This window comes from Rhinolophus hipposideros, assembly GCF_964194185.1.
Source record: "Rhinolophus hipposideros genome assembly, chromosome: 6".
NCBI lineage: Eukaryota > Metazoa > Chordata > Mammalia > Chiroptera > Rhinolophidae > Rhinolophus > Rhinolophus hipposideros.
The window spans coordinates 54,741,667-54,769,275 of NC_138052.1; the positions used below are offsets into that span (position 1 = coordinate 54,741,667).

General features: G+C 38.2%; 1 protein-coding gene across 1 annotated transcript; it reads right to left on the reverse strand.

Moving 5' to 3' along the window:
• Positions 1 to 4,097: 4,097 nt before the first annotated feature.
• Positions 4,098 to 5,078, reverse strand: LOC308498471 (calponin-3-like; the record flags this gene model as incomplete). Its single annotated transcript, XM_081050567.1, is given in 2 exon segments — positions 4,098 to 4,907; positions 4,911 to 5,078. Coding segments are annotated over 2 exon segments (978 nt in total).
• Between the last annotated feature and the right edge of the window lie 22,531 nt (positions 5,079 to 27,609).

Consider the following 27,609-nt stretch of genomic DNA (forward strand, 5'->3'; position numbering starts at 1 on the left):
GCACCTCAGGATGCCATGCTTCACAAACACCCCCAAATCACTTAGAAAGTCTAGTTCGGATGTAGTCCCTGCACTGAGAGAACCTAACAGGAGAGGGACCTCTGCTTGTCCTCTCTACAGATGCTTTTACATGTACCCCAGCCTGACCAGATTCCTCATCAATTTTACTTACATGCCATTGTTATTGGGCAATAGGATAAAAACTGTAACGTACAGAATATCTAAAATGCTTATTGCTGGAGTGTCTTAGGACTCCTGCCCATACATTCCCAAGACCAGTATACCATTAGACTCTTCTAGCTATGTGCATATGGGAGCTATATAGATCCCATATGTGCATGTGGCACTTGTAGATGTTTTCAAAGAATGTTTTAGTAGTTATTTTTTAGATGTCTCTCCTAATGAAGGCTGAAACAATCATTTATTTTTATACTTTCACAAGTGCTTTTGCTTAAAGCACTTGACCCTATAAGTTTACTTTTGTTGACTTAAATTCATAGGGTTCAAGGAATATGGGTTGTACAGTAATAAAACTATGCCCCATCCCTAAATCACTCTTAAAATACATGATTTTGCTGGTATAATCAATGACATCCAAAGATGAGGTTGCCTATATTCATATGTTAAACTTAAAAAATGTGACCCATGTAATCCAACCTGAGGGTGAAATGGCAGTCAAGTTACAAAAATTAATTTCCTAACAATCCAAGTTCTTTGCTTGTATTGCTTGAATACGATGAAGGGGCCATGATGAGCATAATATTTCTTAAAATTCCCCTTTCCATCCCAAATACTTTCATTATTTGCCATAGCTTCTCCTGTATCTCTTCCCATCAGCCCTCTAATCCTTCCCTACCACCTTTCTCCTTTTAATCAAAACTGCAAAGCAGCATGCTGCATGGAGGATGCTGGAGAGCAAGATACGAAACAGGCGAAGTCTGACTCCTCTGAAGAGAAATAACGGAAAGGAAAGCTGGAAGAGCACATGTTCATTTTTGTCCCATCACACAGTATTGTATCAGATTTGCATGGTCTTCGGTTGGGTTCCTGGAATAAGAGACTCTGAGACAGAGATTTGCAAGAGGTTTATTGAGGAGATCTCTCAGGAACAGGATCTGTTAGAGAACGAGGAAAGCAGGATAATAGGGCAGAGTGAGAAGGAATGGGAAGCAGATGGAATAGAGGTCTCCCATAGACCTACAGGGGAGCCATGAACCTGAGATGACCCTTGAGAGTTATCCCAAGTCAAGACAAGGGGGGCAGGCCTTTGTAGCCCCTAATTGACAGTCACTGGATGTGAGTTTCCCCAGGAGGGGCATGACCTTGGGAAAGGCAGCTCTCTTCAGCAGAGGGTTAGGAAATCAGCTGTGAGCTATCAGCTGCCAATGTCCCAGGAAGCTGAGAGAAAGAACACCTCAGCCCGGAAGGGGCATCTATGTGGCGCATAACAGCATCCATTTTGATCCATTGCACGCATTGTATCAAAAGTTGTCTTTTTATACTAGAAATAAGAATTACTTGACCCTAGGTGGCCATCTATGAGCATCACTCTTCATTTTGATCTTCTGGACATCTTTGTTATAATTATTGTTTTGGAAGGTCTCATATGAAGTGAGTTTGCTTATTTTGTTATTTTAAACTAGGTTACAGCTATTCCTTACATGGAAATCTTTCTGCCAAATGTCTGTGAGGAGTTCTTCATGATCAAGCCTCCCCTTATGAAAGTTTCTCTTTAGCTTTCTGCACAGAAGTTTGTATCTCTTCTTGCCATTTACCCTCTGCACATTTTCAGGCCAAGAAAAGTTCATTTTCAGCAGTAACACTGCAGTACAAGTTTGATGTTGGTGATGGTAAGTAGCTGGCACAAATTAAATAGCTCTAGAACTGAACTGCTCAATATTCCATGCCAAAGTCTCTTAGGCCTTTAGGAAATTTGGTTTTTAGTACATCCCAAGTCTGGCTTGAATTTCCCCAGCTATGTTGATGCCAACCCAGTTTCCAAGCCATAGATTTGTTTGATTCTCTTTTTTCTTCCCAATCTATTTAGCTTGTAGTTTGACAAGGATAGCAAAAGCGTGGTTTTATTTCAGTTGAAATGCTTAGTTTACTTGTCCATGGACATACCATGACATATAACCTTAAGTTTCTTCAGCCTGATACTCATTTAACTTGAGAGTGAATCTGTGCTTGTCCTAAGGGGTGTTCAGTTCCAGTGCATAGGTATAAACATAAAGTTATCCTAAGTCAGTTCCCAACTAATGATTGAAGGAACCAGTAATGAATTCTAACTATTCTTCTCATTGAATGCAACTGGGACATTATCTATCAACCCTGACATGAAAAAACATACCATCTTATCATGTTTTAAAGGACCTGTTGGGACTTTCCTGTGAACAAAGCAAATTGGTAATTTCTAGAATTACCGAAAGGTCAGCGGGCACCATCTCTGTTCAGCCACAATACTAGGCATTGCATGCAGAGGTCAATGGATACTGCACCTTGGCAAGTTCTTTCCTTATTGTGGGGCCATATCCTAGTTGGTGGGAGGTATGTGAGAATGTGAAGCTCCAGGCCCATTGATTGCAGTGTGTCACAGAGTCAGACGGAGCAGCCAGAACTTAGAGAAGCAACACAGTCATGTCTTGACACAAAATTAAGCAGGATCAGGCGTTCAAAGCCAACCATTAAGCAGCCATGTATGTGAGGCTCAGAGAAATGAGAGGTCAGGGAGCAGGAAGCCCTTGGCTATTAAGACAAGGTGAGAGAACAGGTGGAAGCAACTGGACTTTATTCAGCAGTGAGACAGTCATGTCAAAAACTCCCTTTAGTCGCATTCATTGGGTTGCTTAGCTTTGGCTTTCCACAGCTAGTCACATTCCAAACCCCTCCACTAGTTCACGTTTCATATAAGGAGCTATAAAGAAGAGCCATTCTGTTCTACTCGAGGGTATAAAAACTAACTTTTTTCTTTTTGCCATCATAGAGAGCTTTTAAAAATTGACTAATTAAGCTTCCCAGTATCTGTCAGTTAAGTAATAGAATGAAAGAAAGTATAGCCCCTACTGAAATAAAGTCCTATTTGGAACAGAAGCTTTTTTGAGCTGTAACTTATACAGCAGTTTAAGACAGAGTGCGGAGGACAACATATGGGAGAGAAATCCAAATGGGTGAAAATATAAAAATAGGACAGGAAGCTAAAATAAATGTGCACTCAATTTCTTTCGTATAAATAGCATTATCTGTAATCTCAGGTATATGATTCAGCAATTGCTAATGGAAATCCTTTCCTGCATTGGAAATGGCAAGCAGCAGATCCATGGATTCCTTTTTTTTTTAATGTTCGAAAAACGTATTTATTTAGAAAAAATACAATGAGGTAAGTTTCTGCCGAGAAATGCAGCAATAAATACAGTTGAAGAAAACAGCAACTCTACATTGATACATTGGCACAAACAGGAAGAACGCATGCACCACCCTGACCTATGTGTCTGAAGGCTGATTTTGTATACGCTCCTTTAGAAAAGATACTGTCAGCTCAGGTGACAGAATGAGTACACCTATAATCACAAACGCACATGGATCATGACTTTATTTAAAAATTAGCAAACAATACTGTAGAAACATTGATATGTAAATTTCTAAAATGCTGCATCTTAACTTTAGTTGGCAAACACCACTTTATCTATAAGCATGAGTTTAGTCTTCCACATAGAAACCAGGCACCAAACTGTAAAAAAAAAAAAAAAAAAAAACTTCCTGTTATTTGAAAATACCAGTTTAAGTAGAAGATTGTAAAAATGCATAGATCTGTAATAAAAGAATTGGCTGTACAAGAGTACTCCCCTTTCATAGTATTCCTTTTTACTTTATATACCAGTTATTGGTTATGCTGTAGGAATTAACCATTACAGCACTAAAAGGCAACTATTTAGGGAAGAGACAGAAAAAGGAAAAAGGAATGTATGTAAGGCAATGTTTCTTTAAGGTACAATAAGTGTAATAGTGTTTTAGGAAGACAAGATAAAAATTACTCCGGGCTAGCTTGGTTCTCACTGAATAAAAAAAACGGGCTAAATGCTGAGCTCCTCCCTGTGAATCTAATAATCAATGCCTGGGTCACCATAGTGGTAATCTCTGGGGTGGTCATCTTGGGACTCGCCACGATTGTCATCTGGGTATTCTGCCTGATAATCGCTATCACTGATTTCTGACCCATTTGTTCCTGTTCCTTGGCTTCCGTTGTGAATGACAGGTTCTGTTGGAGCAGCACAATATTTGGGATCATATACTTGCCGCCCAAGCCCATACACATTCATTCCTTTCTGGGAAGCGACTTTGTTGGTACCCATCTGTAGAGAAATTGCCGAGTTGTCCACTGGTTGTAAGGTTAGCTTCTGATCACAGATGTCTCTTCTGGTACCGGGCGCTAACATCCTCGCCTGCCTGGCTCCTTTGTTGGTGCCCATCTGCAGACTATTCGTGGTCTGGTCAAAAGGTTTGTCAGTTTGCATTTTGGGATCATAAAGTTGCCTCCTGGTCCCATAGGCTGTCATACCTGCCTGGCTGGCGCACTTGTTGGTTCCCATCTGCAAACCAATTACACTTTGGCCAGCTTTTAATTTTCCTTCATCAAAACGTCTTGTTTGTTTTTCTGCATACTGAACTGCAATGTCAGTGTTTGTATGGAAGCCTTTTGTTTTAGCCAGACCTGCTAGAGCCACCAGTGTAGTCTGAACCTGCGCCATGCTTCCATTCTCAAAAAGATCCTTTGCTTCAACTATGTCATGTGGTTTCATACCACACGCCTGAACAGCTTTAATAAAGTTGCCAATGTTCTCCAACTGAGGCCAGTTTAACGAGGACTCATTGACCTTCACTGAGCCTGGATGTAGCTTGTTTATGAGTTCTCAGAGGATTATGCCACCTTGTAAGGCCAGCTGAAAGTTGGTGTCAATGCTCGTGCCTGTCACTTCTATCCAATTGCGAAGACCTTCTGCTTGATGATCATACTTGGAAGCAACCTTATTCTTGACCTCGGCCGAAAGCCCGTAGCAAGGGCCCTTGTTGAAGTGGGTCATGGTGATCGGCTGCGGGAAGAGGCTGCGCTCGGCTCTCGGGGGTTCTCCCACTGGGCTTCCCGGCTTCCCTGCTCCCGGGCCCCAAGGAGCGGCTGCAGCAACAGAGGCTCAGAAGCCGTTCCCTTGGGTGGTGGAGGAGCTCAGGCAGTGCCTCAGAGGCTGGATCGACCCATGGATTCTTTTATCGAAATGGGAAGGGTCTCTGAGAGACTTTGAAACACTCCAAAATTTCAGTCGAGTTACAGTTTTTTCCACTTGTTTATGTAATTGGAATGCAAATCTCCTGAATCAAATAGGAACGACTGTTAACCCACCTGGACAGCAAGTTTTGATCACCCAAGGAAGCCGATCTCTGTAGGTAGGTGCAAAACATCGCAGAGCTGTTGGTCTCATCAGACATTCACACCCACCACACTCACCCAGGCTCTTCTGGCCACTCTTCCATTGATTCACTCCTCCCGGATAAATCCCTATTTCATTCACAATCCATATGTTTTCTCCCCCTCTTTCGGTCTCAGCTCCTTTGCGCAGCCCTCATTCTCAACATAGCACCTCTCTATCTCAAACTGGTCCAATTTCCTTCCCATCCATATCTAACTTTAATTTAATTTTTACCCATCTTTTCCTCAATTTTTTTTCTGCCTCAAATAGTGTCCTTACTCACTTCCAAAACCAATCTTTCTACTTGATCCTACTGTCCCTCATCTTTTTGGGGCCTTATTTTATCTGTCGAATCTCTAATATCATGTATATATATATATTAAATCATTTGTTTGTCACCTATTGCTTCATAACAAGCACTCAAAAACCGGTGGTTTAAAACAACAATCAATGTTTGCTCACAAGTCTGCAATTTGGGCAGAGCTGGGCTCCTCAGTGATGCAAGTGTCATCTTCTGGGGCTGGAAAGTCCAAGAGGCTGGTGCCTCAGTTGGAAGCCTAAGACAGCTGCGAGTTGGCTGAATGTCTCTCTCTCTCTCTCTCTCTCTCTCTCTCTCTCTCTCTCTCTCTCTCTCTCTCTCTCTCTCTCTCTCAGACATTACCATGTAAATAGCTTGGGTTTCCCCTACAGCAGGATGGTATCAGGTTTAGACCACTTACATGATGGCTGGATTCTCCAGAGTACAAAATTAGAAACTGCCAGGTCTTCTTAATGTCTAGGTTTGGAATCCTGTCCAAGAACATCACATTCTATTGTCCAGAGCCATGCCAAATTCAAGGGATGGGGACCAGAGAAGGACATGAATACTGGCGACAAAGTTCATTGGGGGTCACCAATGTACCAGATGCCACCTGGCATCTTCATTGTCTCCTTAGAATCAGCTTTCCTTATGCAACTTTCTTTTCAATCTTATTCTCCTCAAAGAGTCATAACCCTCTCTCATTTACACTTCATCACTACCTCTCCAAAATAAATCTCTACTTTTGTTTGATTCAAATAAAAGGTACCACCTCTCATGTACTCCTCAACCCACTGCAATCTGGCTTCTGATCTTATCACATTAATAAAAACGATTAGCAATTTTCTAATTGTTAAATCTACACATTTCCTCTCTGTCTTCATCTTATAATGCTTCTCAGAATCATTTGTTTCTCTTCACCTGAAAATCTCTGCGTTTGGTTTCTGAGATACTGGGTAGCCCTTCTCCAAACTTGCTCCGTCTTAGTATTTTCTCTAACTCATTCTCTTCCTCTGCATAAATACAAGAGGCTTCTGCCTCACCTCTACTCCCATACGACCCAGTCTGTCACTAGGGTATCATAGTCCTACCCCAGTAAAATCTGGAAACCACCCCCTCTCTCCATTGCCATTGCTCCTACACTAATTCAGAGTCTTATTTGCTCCTCATTACAAGTTAAATACAAGAGTCTTCTATTTGATCTTCAACACTTCAATTTCTGCTGCTTCCAATCTTACAAACTGGTGCTGATACAAAAGCTACCTTCATTAAACAGAACAACCTATACCCCAAAACTTTCCCCAGCTACCTACTGCCAATTAGGAAAGTTCAGTCTTCTGGGCTTAAGTTTTCCAAACCCTGTGATTCTGGTCTCAGACCATATTTCCAAATACTACAGCAAATTTCCGTAGCCTAAGTTTTAGTCCCATGGGCCATTTCACAATTCTCTAAAGATATCTTGTGTTTTCCTGCCTTTGCACTCTTCCTTCAGAAAATTATTTTCAATCTCTTTGCCTGTTGAAAACTTCCTCATCCTTTAAGACCAGCCTTAAAAGCTACATTTTCCACAAAGACATCTCAGAATAAATCATTCCACTTGCTGTATCCCCATGGAATTTTGCTTAGATATTGTTTTTAGAGCATATCATCTCATAAGATACAATGTGTTATTTTAGTGTTCTTTACTAGAACACTAAACACCATGAGACAAGAAATTTAGTAATCTCAGCATCTAGCATAGTTAAGAGCTTGGTATTGTTAGTTGAACTAAATAAGCATTATGAAGTATTTATCAGCTTTCAACCTTTAGCCAGAGTCATGTAAAATGAGAGATGTTTTCTTAAATACTTAGGATTCAGTTGCCAGCTTAGAAGCAAAGGCTCTCCGTGGATAGGGTGGCTAAAATCCTGCTCAGCTCAAACCACTTAGCGGTATAAATATTAATTAAACTCTTCAGGAACATTTAAATAATATCTAGAAGTATCAAACCAAAAAACCATGAATTTTCCCAAATTATCTAGACAATTGTCTTATTTTACCATCCTATTTTACATTATCACTCTAGGATTTATCACTAAATGACGTTCATTAAATTTTAATAACTCTCTAGGACATACGTGACAGTGACACTGCACTTTCTTTCACAAGCATAATGCAGATATATAATCATTTCAATTAAGTGTGTAAAGTAGTATGCGGATAAATCTATAGAATGGAATAAGGAAATATTGGTATTTCATGTTATAAGAAGAAAATACTTGATTACTCCCTGTAACTACAAAAAGATTATGCGGTGTGCCTGGTGAGCAGCAATTAGGGCTCTTTCTCACTTTCACAAAGAAATTTATTACTAAAATGTATAGATCAATAAATCAATTCTATTTTCCTATACCCCCTATAATGTGTTTAACATTCCTTTCTCATCCATTTTTGTCTAACAATTTCCAGTTTTTGTATATTAGCCTACTTAACCCACTCATAGTCTCTATCAAGTAGTTAATGATATGGAAACAAACACTAAAGAAGTTGCTGTTTTAAAGGAATCCTGGGGTGAATACTTCTGCAAACTGAGTGATTAGATTCTAATTTGTACTTTGAAAATTCAACTTTGCATAAACAGCTCCTGTATATATTTGCAATATATAATTACATTTGGTTCCAAAGATAGTTTGAAAAGTGATTACTGAAAAAAATGGAATAAAATGTTTCCATCCAACTCATTTTTGTCAAGTTCCCCCCAAATGATACGTTTTAAAACTAATGCTGGTGACCTGTAGCACATGAGCACCATTAATAAGTAGTTCAATTTCAGGATGCTGGGACCAGAGAGTCTTGGATGTCATAGGAAGAAAGAAGAGAATGGAGAACAGTTTCCTCTTTCAGTCCTTGCTGGCTGGTTCTAAGCAATATTTCAAAACTGCAAGGAGGAGATCAGGACTCTCCTACTCCCTACATTTCTCTTTTTCTTTCTTCCATCCTCAAGCTCTTGCTCTAAGATTCCCTTTTTGCAGTCTGTTGCTTGAATGGCATTAAAAGATGTATTTCAGGCTTCAAGATGACTTAAACAAGCCCACCCTATCTCTTCCAAATTGCTCTCCCATCCCTCCGACTGTAGGGAGCAGGGACTCTGGTGAGGAGAGAGTGCCAGCCTCATGTAGCACACCTATAACAGGCCTAAAGATTACAAAAGCGAATTAAAAAAAAATGTTTTACGATATCTGGACATTCCTTGATAGCATGAATAATGCAGTGAAGTGAACATGAGAAGGAAATGCGCAGAACAGATAATTTCCAGCCCCTGCAAAGAAAGAATGGAATAGATCTGTCAGTAGTAATGAATATGAAGGAAGAGTGGGGGGGGTTACACTTTATTTAAGTCAGACAAGATGGGATAGCCATTTGTATGTCAGGGTCATTCATTAGTTGGGAACTTTGTGACTTAAAAGTGAGGCCCTACAATTGCCATGATGCAAGCCAGTAAAAGCAAATAAAACGTAAGATCAATATTTTTCATTTTTTCAAATATGTCAGAAGTAAATGAATACCCAACTTGAAAATCAAAAAATAATAATTAAAAATAAATAATTTTAAACTGTTGAGAGTTAACTATTTTTTTCCAAGTTTGAAATAGTTCTTAACCATACATGGAGAATCTCAAAAGTTCAGTATATTGAGATAGTCATATATTTTGTGATTTTTTTTTAATTATGAAAGTTATTTATAGGAAAACAAAAGTATTCAACATACCCACTGATTGAAGAAATAACTAGATGAATTTTATACTAGTAAGTATAGAATCTATTAGTAGAAATGTGACAGCTTAACTGAGGCAAAGTTTTATTTCCTAGTCAGCCATAAGGCTCCTGTATTTCTACAGCATTTTGCTTTGCCCAATGTATGATTACAATAAATTAACAGTCTCTGTTCCAATCTAAGGCCAATCTGTCCCCCTTCTCATCCCTTCTTACCTACTCAAGGATTGTGCTTCTGCAGCAATTTCCTCTCATCTGGATTAGCTCCATCAATGTACAAATATGCTTCAATATCTCCCATTTAAAATAAAAATATTCTCTTTGGAGAAATAGCTGATTCCAATGTAAGATAGAAATTGTACAGCATGAGCCTACAATACCACATTATACCAGATAGCAAGGAAGCTATAGAAAACTAGCAGGGCGTGTCAAAAGGATTCTGGGACCAAATTGAAGAAGCTCGTGCTGAGCACAGATGGAGACAATTTGAGCATCAATAAGGATAAAAACTAGAATATACTGAAACACATTAAATATAACTTAAATCCATGCGTTCATAATATTATTTTAAAATGTATTCATTGTTGGAACATACTAAAAACTTGCTTATTATTTGGAAAAAGAAGAAGACTCAAAGATTTACTCTATCTTTCCCAACAACCAAAATGCCCATCGGTAGATGACTGGATTAAGAAGCTGTGGTACATTTATACAATGGAGTATTACGCAGCCATAAAGAAGAAAGAAATCTTATCATTTGCAGCAACATGGATGGATCTAGAGAACATTATGTTAAGTGAAATAAGTCAGAAAGAGAAAGACAAGTACCATATGATCTCACTTATATATGGAATCTAAAGAAAAGACTATGTGAATGAACTAATCAGAGTCAGTTTTGGGGACGCAGAGAAAAAACCGAGAGTGGTTAGATGGGTGTGTGGGAGGGGGTTGGGGATAAGGGGAAAGGTGAAGGGATTTGGAAGCAGCTGGTAACCACAAGATGGCCTCAGGGTTTTTCTTTTGAAAATTAATTTGGGGAAGGTATTCTATAATGTTGTAAAGATTTTGTTGGGTATCCGATGAACATGCGTCCTATTTGGGAGACCACCTCAGGGATACTGTGGATACCTGATCATGGCATTGTACATCAGAAGCTAAACATTAATGAATGCCAACTATAATTTTATATATATAATGTGATGGTTCAGTGTGAGGTCGGAGGGATAGTGGATGGGGGGAGGGGGGTTCACAGTATGAGGGATATAAATGATGAACGTCTAAGTATTACCTTGTTTTGTACACCTGAAACTAATAAATAAATTAATTAATAAAAAAAAAAAAAAAAAAAAAGATTTACTCTATCTTTCCTAAACAAACTGTAACAGTAAGTAACCAAATAAGTGGGGAGGGAAGTATTCCAGCTAACAAATAAAGAAGCAAGGATAAAATTCAAATGTCACCATTTTGCACTCCCTAAGGCATTAAAGTATCTAGGAATTGAGCATCAGTGGCCATTAACATCACAAAGAGAGACAACCAGACATTATGTTCTTCTTCGTGGATTAACATAGTACCATTATGAAATTATCTTGCCCCAAATTTAAACCTGAATCTGATCAAGCCTCGGGATCTAACTATCAATTTGGGGAAATACAACAGAAGAAGGGGATATGTTAAACAAAACCACAGAAGTTCAACCAGGAACACCCAAACTGTAGGATACTCTACAGGACAAACAACTTGGTTTCTTCTAAAATAAATTACAAGAGGGACAAAAGACAGAGAGAGGATTTTTAGTTTAAAAGAGATTTAAAAGACATAACAATACCAAACCAAAATAAATTGTTATGTGTAGATATTGTTTCAAAATTAATTCAAACAAATCATACAAAATTATGAAATTTATGAGATAATTAGAACTTTGAACACTTTGGATATTTCATATTAAGGGACTGTCATTAGTTGTTTTTAGGTGTCATAACAGTATTGTGATATTTCTTTGCAGAGTCCTTATCTTTTAGAGGTACACTCTCAAATATTATAAATGAAATAATGATATCTAGGGTTTATTTCAAAATAATATAGGAGTAAATAAGTGCATAGCAGTACAGATGAACAAAATTGCTAATTCTTAAAGCTATTGATGGGTACTGAGGTTTATTGTACTATTGGGTCTACGTTTTTATACATTTAAAATTTTTTATCATCAAATAGTTTTTAAAATTGTCTCTCAAACTTGCATCTCTTTTTATGTACAGACTCATTCTTCTGCTTCCCATTGGAGTAAAATTCCACATAAGACTCGTCTCCACTTCTTCACCCCCCCATTCTCACTCTTTCCTATCAGGCTTTTTGCTTCTCACTACTTCAGTGAAACTCCTATCACTCAAAGCCCTGTGACTTCCAGCTGCCGAGTCCAACCCTCAATATCTGTTCTCATCTCAGCCATTTAGCAGCATTTGACCATTTCAGTTTCTGCTGCTCTTCCTGTCTTACAAGCTTTTTCTAATTTCACTGGTTTCTCCATCTTTGACTCCCCTCAAACTGTTGGAATACCTCCAGGTTCCCTAACAACACACTTTGCGAGGTGATCTCACTCAGTTCCACAGCTTTGAACCTCATCTAAATGCTGATGACACCCAACTTGGCATCCCCCTCCTGGAGTCCCAACTGACAGGTCCAACTCCATCACAACTTCTAACAGGCAGAGATCTTGAAATGAATAAGTACGCAGTGAAACTCCTGATGTTTCTTCCTTCTCGTTGCATTGTTCCCTACGCGACTGCATCTTCCCATCTTAATTAATGCATCACCATTCCCCCAGTCACTCAGGCAAAAAGCTTCAAAGTTATCTTTGATCGTTTTCCCCTAATGTTCACATTCAATCTGTCAGGAAGTCTTGTGAGCTCTAATTTAAATATATCCTAAACCTGATGTCTTAGTAAGGTTGGGCTGCCCTAACAAAATGCCATCAACTTGGTGGCTTACATGACAGAATTTTATTTTTTCATAGTTCTGAAGGCTGAGAAGTCCAAGACCAAGGTGCCAGCAAATCTGGTTTCTGGTGAGAGCTCTCTTCCTGGCTTACAAAAGACCACCTTCTCACTTTGTCCTCACAGAGCGGAGGTGGGGGCAGCGAGGGGAGGGGGAAAGCATTTATAAAGACGCTAATCCTAACATATCAAGACCTCAATCTTATAACCTCATGTAACCTTAATTACCTCCTTGTAGGCTCTATCTCCAAGTACAGTCACATTGAGGATTAGGACTTCAAACATGGATTGGGGGAGGCACAACTCAGCCCACAATATCTGATCACAACAATTTCAGGGCTTTTATATTTTTTTTCTGTCTAGAATGCTCTTCTCTCCAATCCTCTCAGGACTAGCTCCTTTTCAACATTCAAATATTAAGGCAAATGTTCCTTCCTTGAAAATCCTTCTCTCATTACCTGGCCTAAAGTAGCCACATAAATCGGATTCACTCCAGTCACTGCTGTCATTGTCCCAGCTTTACTTTCTTCATAACTGTTATTACTACCTGAAATAGCCCACATTTACTTGCTCATCAAATGCTCCTACCAGCTTCACAGGAGCAGGGGCCTTGCCTGACCCATTCTCCCAGCATGCCCAGGGTCTAGAGCAGGAGGTATTTGGAAGGAATTGGTTAATGAGCAGGGACTGTTTACTCCACAGCACTCCAATACTCAAAGTAGGACTATGCCTGTTTTGCTCATCACTGAGTTCCAGAACCTAGAATTGTTATAAGAACAATAGATGTTGAATTAAAAAAAAAGCTAACTAAATAAATGAACGAGTGAATACATCTTTGAACTGTAATTTACTAGCCCTTCCATCACTGCCCTAATTTCCTCCATGTTTTTTGTAGTGTGTGTGTGTGATTGGTATAGGTCTCCCTAAAATACTCATTTTTTCCTCCATTTCTTAATGAATGTATAATTTCCAGACTCCTGGACCTTCTCAATATTTCTAAAGATGACTTCAAGACTAAGTGATTAAAAACTTATATTAAAATTATTTTTAAAATGATCTAATAATCACTATATAAAATTAGTTATGTGTTCTGAATTATTTCTATTTCTCTAACACTGAAATTGAAAGGTGAGAAATACAGTATATCTAATAAAACAAAAATTGAAATTGTACTATCTCAGTCTTATACTACTTTTACCTATACACATACACACACACACACACACACACACTGAACACCCACTTTTTTTCTAATAAAAACAAGATTGTTCTATGTACATATTAGTTCATAACTCATTTTTTTCACATAGCAATATACCCTGACCATTCTTTCTAGGCTACATAGATCTACCTTGCTTGTTTGAAAGGTTGCATTATACGAGGCGTAATCTAAAAATGCGGTGAATCTGTAAATAAAAAAAAAAATTATTACAGTAAAAGACACATTGCCATTAATTCCCCTCAAAAGACCCCACCCCTCACTTCGAATACTTATTCCATTGTTCTTACCCCTTTCTGAAGCAGTTCTGGAAGTCCTCTTTTGTGAGTATCATTCTCCTTCATGATAACGCTCGGTGTCACACATCACTTCTGGTACAGCCATTTCTGTCAAATAAAAACTTTATAGTGTATGCTTATCCACCTTATTCACCAGATCTGGCACTGTGCAACTTCTGGCTCTTCCTCAAAGTCAAAATGACCATGAATGGAAAACATTTTGCATCAATTCAGGACACGGAGGCAGCCACGACAGTGCAACTAAATACACTCATGAAAGAGGACTTCCAGCTGCTTCCGAGAGTGACTAGAATGATGGGATAAGTGTGTTTGAAGCGAGAGGGAGTATTATGAGGGGGATGAACGGCAATGTGTCTTTTACTGTAATATATATTTTATTTAAATGTTCACTGTACTTTTTAATCACACTTCATATTCCATTGTATGAACCATAGTTTCTTTATTATTCGTGACTCGAAAGATGGCACTGATCTAGTTTCAAATTATTTATTATCACAATGTCCTTTGTATATGTGTATTTTGAGACTTGTACAATTATATTTGTAGGCTAGATTCCTAATATTGAGATGGCTCTTTTAAGTAAAATGCACATTTTCATTCCTAAATTTATGTACCTATTTCAATTTCCTTCAACAATATGTGGCATTGCTTTCATCAGCTCCAAATGTTACCATACTTCTATATGCATGCCAAACTTATCTTGTAGTTCTAATTTACATTATTTAGTTATCAATGAGATAGAACAGTTTACATGTATCCATTGGCTATTTGTACACTACACATTTTATATCCATGTTGTTTTGTGTATGTATAACAAAGATTACTAAGATTTGAGAAGGCTTATGATAGAACATATATAGAACTATTAAAATAGGTAAAACAAAATGGTGAGGGAGATTGAGCTTTTGTGTTTTATATAAGGCACAAACCCACTTCTTTTTTCTTTTTTAAATACATGCTTTTTAATCAACAGTTATGGGATACTTACTATGAACCAGGTATTCCTCTAAGCCCTTGAAAGAAAAGAATAATGCAACCCTGTCCCTGAACTTGTAGTGTTTTCATAGAATTAACTAAGTATCCTAACAGGAAAAATTAACATAGAAAACGACCAGCTTGAAAGAGGTAACCAACCAAATGGGAGAAGATATTTGCAAACAACGCCTCTGATAGGGACTAATATCCAAAATATATAAGGAATTCACACAACTCAACAACAAAAAGACAAACAATCCAATTAAAAAATGGGCAGAGGACATGAATAGAAACTGCTCCCAACAAGATATACAAACGGCCAACAGACATTTGAAAAAATGTTTAACTTCACTAACTATTAGGGAAATGCAAGTCAAATCCACAATGAGATATTACTTCATACCTGTTAGAATGGCTGTCAGCAACAAGACAAATAATAACAAGTGATGGACAGGCTGTGGAGAAAAAGCAACCCTCATACACTGTTGGTGGGAATGTAAATTGGTACAGCCGCTATGGAAAACAGTATGGAGGATCCTCAAAAAATTAAGAATAGAATTATCATACGACCCAGGAATCCCTTTCTTGCATATCTACCCAAAAAATATGAAAACATTTATCCATAAAGATATATGTACTCTGATGTTCATTGCAGCATTATTTATGGTGGCCAAGACACAGAAACAACCAAAGTGTCCTTCGATAGATGATTGAATAAAAAAGATGTGGTATATATACACAATGGAATACTACTCTGCCAGAAGAAAAGATGAAATACTGCCATTTGCGACAACATGGATGGATCTTGAGATTATTATGCTAAGTGAAATAAGTCAGACAGAAGAAACAGAGAACCATATGATTTCACTGATGTGTGGTATATAAAACTGAAAACAACAAAAGAAGAAAACAAACAAATGAATAAATAAAAACTTACAGACACATAGTTTAGTGGTTACTAGAGGAGAAGGGGGGATAGAGATGGTAGATGAGGGTAAAGGGGATCCAATATATGGTTACGGAAAAGAACTGACTCTGGGTGATGAATACACAATGTGATATATAGATGATGTATTACAGAATTGTACACCTGAAATCTATATAACTTTAATAACAATTGTCACCCCAATAAACTTTAATTAAAAAAGAAAAAGTCAAGAACCCTATGACTTCACTCATATATGGGATATAAAACTGAAGGCAACAAAGAAACAAGACAAATAAAGGAACAAAAACTCATAGACACAGACAATAGTTTAGTGGTTACCAAAGGGTAAAGGGGCAGGGGGGTGGGAGATGAAGGTAAGGGGGATTAAATACGTGGTGATAGAAGGAGAACTGATTCTGGGGTGTGAACACATAATGCGATATATATGTGATGTATTACAGAATTATACACCTGAAACCTATGTAGTTTTGTTAACCACTGTCACGCCAATATATTTTAATAATAAAAAAAAGAAAGAAATTAAATAACCAGCTTGGCAGCTACATACAAAACACTGTAAATTTACAAAAACATAAGAATATACAACAATGGATATGCTAGGTCAAAACGTCCAAAAAGAAAATAAATGTAGGACTCGGTTTTCACCATATGGGTAAATTGATTGCAGGTTAGCATTAAACACATATTAGATTTATATAATAAAAATGTGCTGAGGTTTCAGTAGGTGAAAACAAATTTAATTTCCTCAGCAGTCAGGAGAATATGCATGAAGAGTTGATGAATTGCCTCTTTCACTTCTGGAAACCTCTGCCTGTAGACTTTCTGACGGTTTTACAAATGGCTGAGTCCTCTGGGAGACTGTTTTTGGATTCTCAGATGTATTCACTCATAAAGAAGTCATACTTTGTAATAGAATCATTCCAAAAATTAAAAGAAAATGACAGTGAGTACCATGTGTGCAATTCTCTGAAAAGCTGAGAAACAAAATGCTCTCACTTTAGATACCTTATCAAATGCTCCAAAAGTGAAAATAATTTAGTTTAGGATTTTACACCCAATACCGCAGATGCCTGCACATTTGAAAAAGTGAGGCTGCTCTGATTCTGGCACACAATGAAAGTATTTATGAGACAAAATGTAATTTCCTTCTCCCCCAAACTGCCTGCAGATTACACAGGGCCCAAAGCGACTGACCATTAGAGACGGAACTTTCTGATCTGAACAGGACAGTAAAATTAACTGAAGAGTGAGACAGCCCGATGGGGAGCCTTCCCATCCAACCACAGGGAAGGCAGCCCTGGCCCTTGCCATGAGAAGCAGGTTTATTTTGATGTTGCTGGTTTTTTCCTTCCCAAGAAGCTTTGAAATCATCAGGGGATAGTGTGGACAATGAAGTCTAGATCGGCTAAGTTAGAGCAAGGAGACAAGGAGAGAAGACACCATGGAAACATGTTCACCCTAGAGCTCTACCAGAGAGTTGTCACATGCTGTCAGTAGAGTTCCTTCCAACGATTGGAGCTGTTCCCCGATCCGAGCGCAGCCTCAACAGTCCGTACTCCGGCCGATCCTCTGCAGGTGGGAGGGAAAGCAGGATGTATGCTCTAGTCTGGGCGTTTCTGCGGCATATTGAGTTAGGGTCTTGGTACTACCTCATTGGCTCCACGGCAGTCTCAAAACTATTATAGGGACCAGACTTGACTCCAGAGCCCATTCTAGATGGACTAAAAAAAATCAGGCGGCCTCTGTGGTCTGAAGCAGAGATTTATGTGTCCACTCTGGTATTCTGATTCCAATGCAATCCAGTTCCAGCCTTGATTCTAACGCATTAAGCTTTGATATATGCTGAACTCTTGACTCACAGTGGAACCGATTACAATTTGGAACACCAATATAAAATTCCCTGTAGTGGGTTGTATGTACCCCCCCCCCAAAAAAAAAATATGTCTAATCCTAAACCTAGGTACCTGTGAATGTGACATTATTGGAAAAAAGGTCTTTGCAGATGCAGTAAAGTTAAGGATCTCAAGAGCAGCTCATCCTGGATTAAGAGAGGCCCTGAATCAGATGACCAATGTTCTTATAAGAGACAGAATGAGAGAAGACCCCGAGACATAGAGGAAAAGGCCAGGTGAAGATGGAGGCAGATACTGGAATGATACATCTGCAAGTCAGGGAATGCCAAAGATTGACAGCTGTCACCAGAAGCAAGAGAGAGGCATGGGATGGACTCTCAAAGCCTACGCATGGAACCAACACTGCAAATGCCATCATTTCAGACTTCTGGTCTTTAGAAAAGTGAGAGGTTACATTTTTATTATTTGAAGCGATACAGTTTATGGCAATTTGTTATGGCAACCCTAGGAAACTGATACAGCCCACAAACCAGATCTAAGGGGTTAGTGTGCTTTGTACTGGCAGTCTGCACTGGGAACCCTGTGAAAATCACCCTTTAGGATACACTAGTGTACAGAGGACAGAACACAGGGTTTGGAGTCAGACAGTCCTTGTTAGTTCCTGTTGTGTATACTTGGTAAGTCTCTCTACCCTTTTGTCTCTTCGTGTGAGACCAGGAAGGGCCTAGGAATATGGGGCAGAAGTCAGGTAACATAAGCCAAGAATATATTTGAGGTTATCAACTTTGGCTGCACATTAATGTCACCTGAGGAAACTTTTTAAAATATATTCCTGACAAGGCCTCCCTTCCAAACATTTAAATCAGAGTCTCTGGAATTGAGCCATAAGCACTGGTAATTTTTTAAACTCCCTGGGCACCATTTCATACCCACTAGCATAGCTATTATCAAAACACTAGAAAATAACAAGTGTTGGCAAGGATGTGAAGAAATTGAAACCCTTGTGCATTGCTGGGGGGAATGCAAAATGGGACAGCTGCTGTACCAAACAGTATGGCAGTTCTTAAAACAACAACAACTAAGAATTACCATAGGATCCAGCAATTCCACTTGTAGGTATATATTCAAAATAATTGAAAGTAGGAGCTCAACCAGATATCTGTACACTTATATTCATAAGAGCATTATTTATAATAGCCAAAAGGTGGAAGCAACTCAGTGTAAATGGAAGAGTGGATACGCAAAATGGGATATATAATACATAGAATAAAAGTACCATTCAGCCTTAAAAAGAAAGGAAATACTGATACATGGGTGAACCTTGAAGACATTATGCTAAGTGAAATAACACTAAAGGACAAATATTGCATAATTTCACCTACATGAGGTACCCAAAATACTCAAATTCATAGAGACAGAAAGTAAAATGGTGGTTTTCAGGGGCTGGGGAGAGGAGGGAAGGAAGTAGTTAAAAAATACAGAATTTTAGTTTGAAAAGACGAAAATGTTCTGGAGATAGATGGTGTTGATTGTTGCACAACAATGCATTTAATGCCACTGAATCGAACACTTGAAAGCGATTCAAATGGTAAATTTTATGTTATGTATATTTTGCCATAATAAAAAAAATGGACGTTCACTACGCCTATTGTGGTAATCATTTCATAATATATATAAATCAAACCATCATGCTGTACACCTTAAACTTATACAGTGATGTTCGTCCATTATTTCTCAATAAAAGTGGAAAAGAAAACTTTAAGACCCTTCCTGGGCAATGTGGGTATAGGACAGGGCTGAGAAACAGGAATAAGTAATATTCAAGGTCAGAGGTCAGGCAAGTCCTGGAAGGATGACCTTAGCTCTGGCCAGGCAGGAAACTCCCACCTGGGGCTGAGATGCTGTGTCAGTGGTAGGAACATAGTCCCTGCAAAGCTGGGTCACCAACGTCAGAGAAGGACCCATAGCATCACTGACGTGGTCTCTGAACCAGAGTTATTTAAATAGGGCAAAAATGGTACTGACTATGGGACCGAGATGGATTTGTGGGAGAAGGAGTAGGGGAGTGCACCTAAGAGGTGACGCAGGAGATGGAGAACCCTGAAACTGCTACAGTCCAGAATCTGCTTTGCTTTGTTAACATCTCAACGCACCAGATTTTCTTCAGGTACATAGAGAGCTCCTGTGAAACCTCAACTCTTAACCCCTTGGGTAAACTCCCACTCTGAACATCAGTCTGAGAGACGTTTGAGAGCCTGTACGCCTTGCATAAGTCTGACAGAGCAGTCTATTGATCTATTTCCAGTGCAGAGTGGGTTGCAGGGAAAAGTTGAGCAAGGGTGCGTGGGTGTGGGGTGAGGGCGTATATGAATAGATGCTGATTCTATTCATTTCAGTTTCAGGGGGAATCGTTTCTGACCTTGTCCCCAGGTTTGGGCATCCACTCTTCTTGGAATGTGTACACTCCTAACACTGCTTTTGGGCTTCTTTCTTTTCAAAAGTGATAATCCTGTGAAAACCAAATTTCAGCCTTTTATTTGAAAAATTTCAGCGATGTTGTTTGCAATAAAAGAAAATATAGAGCTTTAGTGTTAGCTGTTGTACATATTTACTCTCCCCAGCATTAAGGGCTGCATTCCACATTCTCTCTGGCTTTGGCTCTGCTCAGTTGTGCTGCTGCTGTGAAAGGAGATAGCTCCTCAGCACAGCTCACGAGGAAAGCAGATGAGTGGGAAGCAGGTTTCACCTGACAAATGCCATCGCTGCCAGCTTTCCAAGAGCAGCTCATGAGTAGAAGTATTTCACCTCTCCTATTTTAATGGAGTTATGAAGAACAATGGCAACACTTCCTTCAAATAAACTGAGAGAAAAAAAAGGATGATACACAGTCTTCTGCGTTTTCAGTACCTTTACAGTTCTGTTTGTACATAAATATGGATTGATTTAGTTAGTCTTGTGCTTGGGGGTGAAGTAAAGACAGATCATACAGGCTGGTACAGGTTCAAGTGCTGTGTGAATGCTGACGTAGTCTGTGTGAGGGCTGCTTTCTCCTTGTTTCAGTGTGGAACCAGCGAAAGGCTGTACAAGAGGAAGGACGCACAGTGGTACGAGTGGGTTTGGCTCCCAGGGAGCCTCTAGTTTTCTGGATGCACTCCCCACATTTGGAGTGCTGGAAGGCATTCAGAGTGAGGAATCCACCAGGTCAGAAGAACCCATAGATGTGCTCTCTGCCTTTTATAAAAGGGGGTGGGTGGGTGGGGGCTGCAGAAGCCTCGTAGCCTGTTGCACTCAGGCTTAATGTCCAGGTCCCGGGTTCGGGATTTCTTGATGCCTCACAGCGACATTATTGTCTATGTCCTTTGCTTCTTCTTGAGCCATACGGTTTACCTGGGTCTTCAGTGCAAGTGGACTGGCCACAGCCTATCATGGTTGTGAAGACAAATAATACAACAAATAAATGAATCCAAATTCTTTGCCATTGTTACCAAAGAAATTCTAAGATGAAGAGTAGCCGTCTGTTACAGTAAAGGTCTCAGTGCAGTGACCCTTGTGACAATGTTTGGAGGTGGTGCTTTTTTGACTGGCGATTCAGAGTTCTGATTCAGAGGTCTGCCTTGGTAATCTGAACTCCCTGGTTGTTCTGAGGACGACTTTATCCAAGAAATCCCTGATAGAGGTCTACAAATGTTCCTGAAAACAATTATGTTATATATCATTCTGAAATCATCCTCTTTTTGGATGGTGTTGTATCCAATCCTCAAGATGATCTCCAATGTCCTCATCTTCTGATCTTTATCCCCTTACAAGGTCCCTGCCCACATGAAACCAGTGCTATGTGGCCAATAAAATACATACAGCAGAGGTCATTTTTGAGATCATTAAAGGTATCACAGCTTTGACCTTTGTCTCTTGGATTGCTCACCATAGTAAAGTGACCTATGGAAAGACTACTTGAAAGGGAGTTGAGATGCTTGACCAAAGCCAGTATCAACTCTTCAGTCACATGAGCTGGCCACCTTGGAAGCAGATAGTTCAGTCCTAGTCAGACTTTCACAGGAGTACAGCCCGGGTCAGCATGTGACTACAACCTCATGAGAGATCCCAAGCCAGCACTGGCCAGCCACGCTAATCCCAGTGAAAGATAACTAACGCTTACTGTAGTTTTAAGCAAGTAATTTTGAGGCAAATTTGTTATGCAGCATTAGAAAATTCATACAGATAGGCTATGCTTTTGTCTTCTATTATGTTTTACTTCCATCTGGAATCCCTCCGTATACGACCTTCCAATGTAGTTTCCTAACCTTTTAAGGCACAACACAATTGTCACCTAATAATGCTTCTCTTAGTTAGGCCAATCTCAGATCTGTACCAGTTACTTGGCACATTGCAGGTATTATAATTACTTGTCTATTTGTTATAACTATTTCTAAATTATGAGCAGTCTAAGGACAGGCTGTGCTATATTCAAAATTTACAACATCAAAGCACTAGCTTAGGGTCTTACACATCATATGGGTGCAATAAATATTTGTTAAATAAATGATATGAATGATCAGTGATGGACTGGTACATACACAAAATGTGCTATATTCATTTTTCCATTTTTATGTTTAATTTCAAGGGCTCTTTTGTCTTTTAAATTTATTTTTCCTATATCAAAATTAGACTGGGGCATGAACATCAACTATTATATCTTTTCTGCCTGCCTAAAGCATCTAATATAGTGCTAGTTATTCAATCTGTGCTCAGGTTGATTGACTAAACATCTGATACCTTAAAACAGAAATTCAATAAGAGTGGTCCCAATGACTTGAAAGAGTAATGTTTCCCCTTGTGTGTCTAATGGATTACCACGGAGTATCTTAAAGCCAGGATTTTAGAAACAGTTGTCAATACCAAATTCAAGGACATGACTATCAGCAGAAAGTGCCTGTCTCAGAGAAAGAGAATTCCCAAAGGAAAATAAAGAGCTGAGGAAATCGCCCTGCAGTTCATCCATAGGCCCCTGAGACATAAAGGACTCCCTCTGACTCCTACACCTGACCCTTGAAATCAAAGATTTCTTCCTAGAAGAGTGAATATTCCATCCCAGGTCAGGGAACAGTCAGAGTCTCACAGTCAGTATTAGTGATGAGGCTACCTAAGAAATATCTGAGCTGCCACAGAGACAGAGGAGATCTCTGCTGCAAATTCCCATCAAAGCAGCACCAGTGATGCCCACTACTGACTCCACTGGGGCCGGTGCTGGCCTTACTCACCATGGCTCCACGCGTCCTGCTCATGATGAGGCAGCCTGCCCCTCAGCATACAGTTCTGAGGAGTCACCTTCACCTTCACCTTCACCTTCTAGGATACAAGCCTTTATCAGCAGCCCTGTTTCTGACTGGCTTATTTCTCTTCATTTCCTTTCTCCATGCTGGGCCTTAACCTTGACTCAGTGGTTTCTGTCTCCTGGATGAATTTCCTTTTATCCACTCAAGTGCCACTTCTGAACTTGTGATTAATTCTTTCTTAGTTTTTAAAGTAGGAGTTTTATTAACTGGCTGGTTTATTAAAAGGCTGATATTACCGGAATTTTTAAAGGAGGAATCAACTGATTTTTTAAAAGTAAGCAGCCTGAATTCTAATGATGAAATTATTCTTAAAAAGTACTTCTTTATGATATTTGGTATCGCTAGGGTTATGAAAATGACAATATTTTTGTCAACTGAGAGAAAAATACAAAAGTGGAAGGAATATAACAAATATTCAAGTCTTTTATCACACTAACATTTACCATTTGGATTTTCAATAATTTAACAATGCACCAAAGCAGATTTTCATTATTCAACGTATTTGCCTCTGGATTATCTGTCAGAGATGTAAATGCCTCTAATTCAATCTTGTGTATTGTGTAGGTATATTAATAACTTCACTGTTGATTGCTTTTGTGTTTTGTATTCAACTGTATATTTGTTAGTATAAGGATAAATATAATTTTATTAAAAGAAAGAGATAAAATTATATAAAGTAGACTTGTATCTAAAGAAAATGGAATAGAGTAAAAATTATTAATAGAAACCAAACATTAGAAAATAAATTGATTTTAAAATTAACATTATGGTACAGAAGGTTTTTAAATGTACACCTACAAGGAATTAAAATGATTTATGGATGCCTTTTGGTCCTGAAACTTATTTAAATTTAATAATTTAGCCAGAAAAATCCTCAGTATTTTATTAAAAAGTTCAATAAAGAACAGCAAATAAAGCATGATCACTACAATCTTCAAGTGGTATTTATGAAGTTCCTGACTTTAAAATCATGTAAAGTACAAAATAACAAAATAGGGGTGCTTGAAAATTGATCATTTAGCTTTGTTCATTCGTTTCCCAATCTTCATTGACAACATTTCCCATCACCACCATCACCACCTTTACATATCACCCACCATGGCCAAGAGCTCCACTAGCCACTCTAATGCATGATCTCATGTAACATTCCAGACAACCCTATGGCTGAGCACTCAGCAGTCTGCAGACACTGAGAAATGAAAGAAATGGAGGCATAAGGAATTTAAACAATTTGTCCAAGATCACACAGTTCGAGGTGACAGAGCCAGAATTCATGCCATACCTACTTGACTCCAAAGCCTCAGTTCTTACTCATTTTACTCCGAGAGTAATTAAGAGTGTTAAGTCTCCTTTCAAAGAACTTCCCACTTCTCCAACTCACGCAAATCTCACTCCCTTTTCTAAACCAAAGCTTTTAAAAAATGTATATCATATTTTGATTATATATTGCTTTATATTGTTATGTACATGTTTAAAATGTGTAAACTTTGTTCCTCAACTAGACTGTAAACTTCATGAAGGTAGGCTTATATCTAATGTGTGATGTACTCTTACCAAAACATAAAAGATAACAAGTGTTGGTGACGATGTAGAGACAAGGGAACCCTGCACACTGTTGGTGGGAATGTAAAGGGGTATAGCTATTAAGGAAACAGTACGATGGTCCCTTAGACAACTGAAAATAGAAATGCTTGATGATCCAGCAATCCCTCTTCTGGATGTATACAGAATGGAAAGTAAATCAACACCTGCACTTCCCTGTTCATTGCAGCATTATTCACAATAATCAAGGTATGGAAACAACTTAAGTATCCGTCGATGGAGGAATGCGTAAAGAAATTGTGATAGATATGACATGAACTATTATTCAACCTTGAAAAAGGAAAGAGAGCCTGTCATTTGCAATGAACCTGGAAGATATTATATACTAAATGAAATCAGCCAGACACAGGAAGAAAGAAAACTGCATGATCTCACTAATATGTAGGATGTGAAAAAACCAAATACATAGAAGCAGAGAATAGAGTGGTGGTTACCACGCAGGACTGGAAGGTGGGGGACATGGGGAGATGCTGGTAAAAAGGTACAAAGTTGCAGTTATGTAAGATGAATAAGTCTGGAGAACTAATGTGAGTATGGTGATTATACTTAATAATACTGTATTGAATAATGGAAATTGCTAAGAGTAAATTTCAGGTGCTCTCATTACAAAAAAAAGAAAAGAAAAGGTCACCACGTGAGGAGATGACATGTTAATTAGCTTGATTGTAGTAATCATTTCATTGTGAATATATATATATATATATATATATGTATATATATATATATATAAAATATACATATATAATCATTATGTTGTACACCTTAAATATGTATATTTTTATTAAAAATAAATACATTTTTAACATGTGCTATATACTATTCCAACTTGCCAAACCACTATCTCATACATAAGTGTTCAGTAAATACTAGATGATTTGAATTGAATGTGACTATGGAAAATAAATCTTGACGGTTAGTAAGGTATTTAGTCCATTTATCCTAATATTGTGCTAATTACTTTACATATATTAGATCATTTAATACTGGAGGTAATCTGTGAAGTAGGCATCATTACACACATTTTACAAATGAAATGTTGGAAATACTAAATAATTTCACCAAGGTCACAAAGATATCTAGTGACAGTCTGGGATTCAAATCCATATTGTCTTAAAAAAACAATCTACGTTCTTTTCATCGGCTACACGGTTACATTAGGACTTGGCTAGGACACGTGATATTAACAAAAATATTTTGGCTTCTGGATCAAGGGTTAACATGAATTGGTGAAATAGAAAACATATGTATGTCATTGTTATTTACTGCGTATCCGAGTACATGGGACCAAATATCAGGAATATGACAGAAGGGTAATTTAATACTATGGAGTAGAGGAGAAAGAGGTGGGTAGAAGACAGTCTTTCTAGATATATCACTCACCTGGGAAAGCGAAAATTGAATTCAGTCAAAAATATTATCTGTAATGCTTCTAGAGCTAAAGCCTGACATTGAATAGCTTCTGATTTCATATAAGATCACCAATACTTCTACTGGAGAAGTGAAGTTACTTTTATTTCTACAACTTTCACTTTTTGAGATGAATTAGCTTGAAATATGAGACAGTCCACAGTTTATTGTTATTGAATTATTTAAAATATCAGTCTCAAATGTTCTCTTTTTGATGACAAGTCTTTTGGGAAATAATCACCTACTGTTCCTACCTCAAATTTGTATTATATTAAATAATTTATTCTCTTCCAGAGGTCAACCTGAAGTCATTCCTTTGCTTCCCTTGCTTAGTCCTTTCCTGATAGATAATTCACCCCAAAAGAGATGAAATCAAAACAAGTCACAGGGCATCAGGAGAGATGAAGAGTGTTCGTCAAGAAAGGACAGACCTCCTTGTAATTTCTCATAAGCTGATGACTCATTTGTGCTACAAACACCACTTCCCCGAGTGCTTATACGCTGCTCTCTCTATATGCCTTTGCCAAAGATGGCCACAGTGAACTGGCAATATTTTCACTTGCTGGGAAGCGATACTTCTGATAGTTTACAAGGGGGCTATATCAATAGTTAATATAGTCATCAATATCCAGGAACAATATTGATTTTAGAGAACACAGAACTGGAAAAAAAAAAAACTCAGCAGACTTTTGCTTTGGCCTTTAAAAAAACTATATATAAACTGGGGGTGCCAAAAAAATGTATACACATTTTAAGAAAAGAAAAAAATATTAAAATTGTAATACTCAATTACAATTACAATTACAATTGTAATACTCAATTACGTTTGACTTCTGCAATTACAAGAGGTGCTCAAAGTGATTACCATCAGCAAAATTTTGAGACAGTTTTTTCCTTTCTTAAAACGTGTGTACATTTTTTTGGTATCCTCTGTGTGTGTGTGTGTGTGTGTGTGTGTGTGTGTGTGTGTGTGTGTGCTGATATATATGTCCCTTCATGGCTTCATGGTACCAAATCTTAAATGGTTAATATGTTTGCCTGATAAAGCAAACATGGATATGTAAAGGATTGCTAATGATGAAGAACTGGAGATACAGTAGGCAAAAGGGAACTGCTGCAGAAGGAGATACAGCTGAGCAAAGCAGAAATAAGAAAAGAAAAAAATGGGCTAACACCTTAGAGAAAGATTGTCTCAATTCCAAGTTGGGGGAAAAAAAATCATTGCCCCAGGGAAGTAACTAGAAGCACAACTTTTTTGTTCATTTCAGCATTATTTATAATGGTGAAGACTTTATAATAATATAAATTATATATTTACAATAATATAAATAGTAATATAAATAATATAAATGATCAACATTATGGTTCACTCATGTGAAAGAACACTATGAAGCCATAAAAGTGGGTTGTAGAGGAATGTTTAATGACATGAGAAAAACCCATGAAATATCACAAAGAAATAATAACTAG